The sequence below is a fragment of the Cibotium barometz genome, chromosome 35 (genome assembly GCF_041138505.1).
Source record: "Cibotium barometz isolate CiBa-2024 chromosome 35, ASM4113850v1, whole genome shotgun sequence".
Classification (NCBI taxonomy): domain Eukaryota; kingdom Viridiplantae; phylum Streptophyta; class Polypodiopsida; order Cyatheales; family Cibotiaceae; genus Cibotium; species Cibotium barometz.
In genome coordinates, this window is record NC_141080.1 from 33,343,970 (window position 1) to 33,346,807 (window position 2,838).

The 2,838-nt window shown below is 42.8% G+C and overlaps 1 protein-coding gene across 1 annotated transcript; it reads left to right on the top strand.

The window, feature by feature from the left end:
• Nucleotides 1-356: 356 nt before the first annotated feature.
• On the top strand, nucleotides 357-2,053 carry LOC147618356 (uncharacterized). The gene is made up of 5 exons (XM_086775235.1): nucleotides 357-435; nucleotides 495-613; nucleotides 1,394-1,478; nucleotides 1,579-1,709; nucleotides 1,798-2,053. Exons 1-5 carry the CDS (start codon nucleotides 357-359, stop codon nucleotides 1,849-1,851), a joined length of 468 nt encoding a protein of 155 aa, XP_086631361.1. The 3' UTR covers nucleotides 1,852-2,053.
• The last annotated feature ends 785 nt before the right edge of the window (nucleotides 2,054-2,838 follow it).

The following is a 2,838-nucleotide window of genomic DNA, read 5'->3' on the forward strand; positions in this document are numbered from 1 at the left end:
CTATCACTATAAAATATTTACTAGTACTCAACCCGCGCGTTGCTGTAGTATGTAAAAGACATTAAGAAGCAAAACACAGGAATGGAAGCCGGAATACAAAGGATCAAATCGAATGGGATTTTTTCCTCTTTCTTTTTAAAAATCTAGGATTTATTTTTTCTCTCCTCTCCTTGTGCCTTGGTTTGTCCATGGTTAATATGTAATAGATAGATGGTTTCTCTCTCTCTCCATAAAAGCTCCTTATATATGTGATTATTTGTCTTGAGAAATTAGAAGTATGCATTTGCCCGTTAACCATGGTTACATCAAGGGTTTAGGGTGCGGCTAGGGTTTAATCGGGCGGCCATACTTCTGTGATGTCCATCTTCTTTTGTAAACGCCCTCTTCAACCTGAGCCGGCGCTGTTGGGTCTTTCGGGCTCTGCTTGCAGCTATGGTGCGTTTGATGGCTTGCTCTGCTGTTGTTATCTCTTTCCTTTACGTAGTCCTAAACAGTTTCTTCCTTGTTTGCGTTTCTGCGGACGGTCAAGCGCCGAAACGGTGGTCGCAACAAACATGGGAGGGGCCACACAAACCCCATCAGGTGCTCCAACTGTGGGCGATGCGTTCCTAAGGTATTTCCTTCAGGGGGGTTTAGACTGGAACTGTTAGCGTTAGGTTTTTGTTCTTGTTAGGGTACTGCATCTGTAAGGATCACGGTTGTCAGGTCGATCTGCCAGATAACAGCATTGTATCGCAGTAATATGCACTACTACATCAGAGTGGGAATGGACACAGGAACTTCCATTTCAGCATGCGGCTGATCAGTGGCAGCCGGGTGGGCGTCAGGCAATGTGTTAGACCAGCACCTATTCCTGTACGTCATGGTCGTTGGGAACATAGCATTTTATAGAATGTGTGATTGACGAGCTCAGCCCCAGGAATGCAGGTTTCTCAATGGTTTTTTATCTGCAGATTATGGAGCTGTGCGATCTAATATGATGACGGTATGGGGTGGCTTTAGAAACCAGGGTATGAGGATGATATAAGGGTCTACAAGATATCCCTGTGCAGTTGCCATGGATGTGTTTGTTGGGGATGTTAAACATTTATGGGAGCTGAGGTCTAGTAAGATCAAAGGTCTCTATCTCCATGGTCTCTTTGAGTCAGATCATGTGGGAAAAGCAACTTGTTTGGCTTGAACATCTTTCGTGCAAGAATGTGTTTCATGCGGTGATTGATTCAATTTAGTTAGGTCCAACCTCAGATCACTGTACTCATGGAAATCCATAGTCTGGTCTGGCTGCATTGGGTCATCAACGTTTTCTGTCACAGGTTTTGTAAGTTTTATAATGTAATGGAAGTGTTAAGTCGGATCCTCTAAACTGATCTCCAAGACTGGCGTTTGTGGGCAGGACAAGGCTGTGAAACGCTTTCTTGTGAGGAACATTGTTGAGCAGGCTGCGGTGCGTGATGTCCAAGAAGCTTGCGTCTATGATGGTATGCATTTGTTCTTCAACCTGAAGAGTTGTAAAGTGTGATTCTTTTTTGTGCTGTGGTCCTTGCTGAATGTGTTTTCTGTTAAATATATTGGTTGCAGGATACACACTCCCGAAGCTCTATGCCAAGATGCAATATTGTGTCTCATGTGCTATCCATTCTCATGTTGTGCGAGTTAGATCCCGCACAGCCCGGAGGGTCCGTGAGCCACCCCAACGATTTAGGCGCAAGGTATGTTCTACCTCACTGCATGTCCTATACGTGGAGTGTTTTAAATACAGGTGTGTGACCGGCTTTCATCTATGTTTGTGATTTGTAGGAGGATATGCAAAGCCAGAATCCACGTGTGAATGTTCCCGCTGCCAGGAAGTGATCTTTTTTCTTTGAGGATGTCGTTGATATGAGACATGATTCATGTGCGTGGGACTGCCTCCTTAAATGGCTTTTATGCCCAGAGTTTGATTTCTTTTTGTCGTTTGTGGATGATTAACTAACCGAGGAGTTATATTCCCTTCTAATTCCAGTCTGTGCCGATTGGTACGCTGCATTTTGAGCATAAGATTTCCTTTCATCCACTTAAGTCCCAATTCGTTGTTGAAAGTGCCTTATTTTTCTTTTACGGTGGAGGCTTGCAAGCAAGTTTACTTGACATTGTTGATATGGTTTTGTGAGCGTCTTTTTGTTCCCATGTTAGTTTATTGTGGGTCAGAGTTCTCATGTCTAGCTCAAGCAGGGACCTCTTCTCCTCTGATATGACTGTGGTATAGAGATGCATTCATGCTATCTAAGTGAAGGCTTTAGATTCACCTTCATTCATTTATGTATGGCAAATAAAATCTAAGATGTGCTGTTCGAAAAATTAGACAGGACATGTGGCCTGCTAGTGTCCTTCTATGTGGTCTTACTTGATGAGTAGAGTGCTCGTTGCCTTGGAAAAAACAAAGATTGTGTTCTACCTTGAGGAACTGCTAGAGTGGCTATCATTTTTCCAGTCGTGCAATTTGCTATTTCCCTTAAATAATACATGTGGGGATGGTGTTCAGTAATGCCTGTCGGCAGAAAATACTGTCTATCATGACCCTGCCTTGTCTGCTTACAGACACTGGGCATTAAATGTTACAAGTAGCTGACCCGCAGCGTTGCTATGGCCATGTATGAACCCAAGCATGACCCAAGTGAATAATTATACCTTCATTTCAAATTTCAAGAACTCAAAATTTCTCCTTTATCCTTGGTCCCATTTCTTCCTGTCATTTGGCCACTTGGAGAGAATAAGTTATGTTTAACAAAGAGTAGATAGATATCAAGCAATGCTTGTTTAAGCCTGTATAAATGTATGTAAACTTATTTTTAGCTTGAA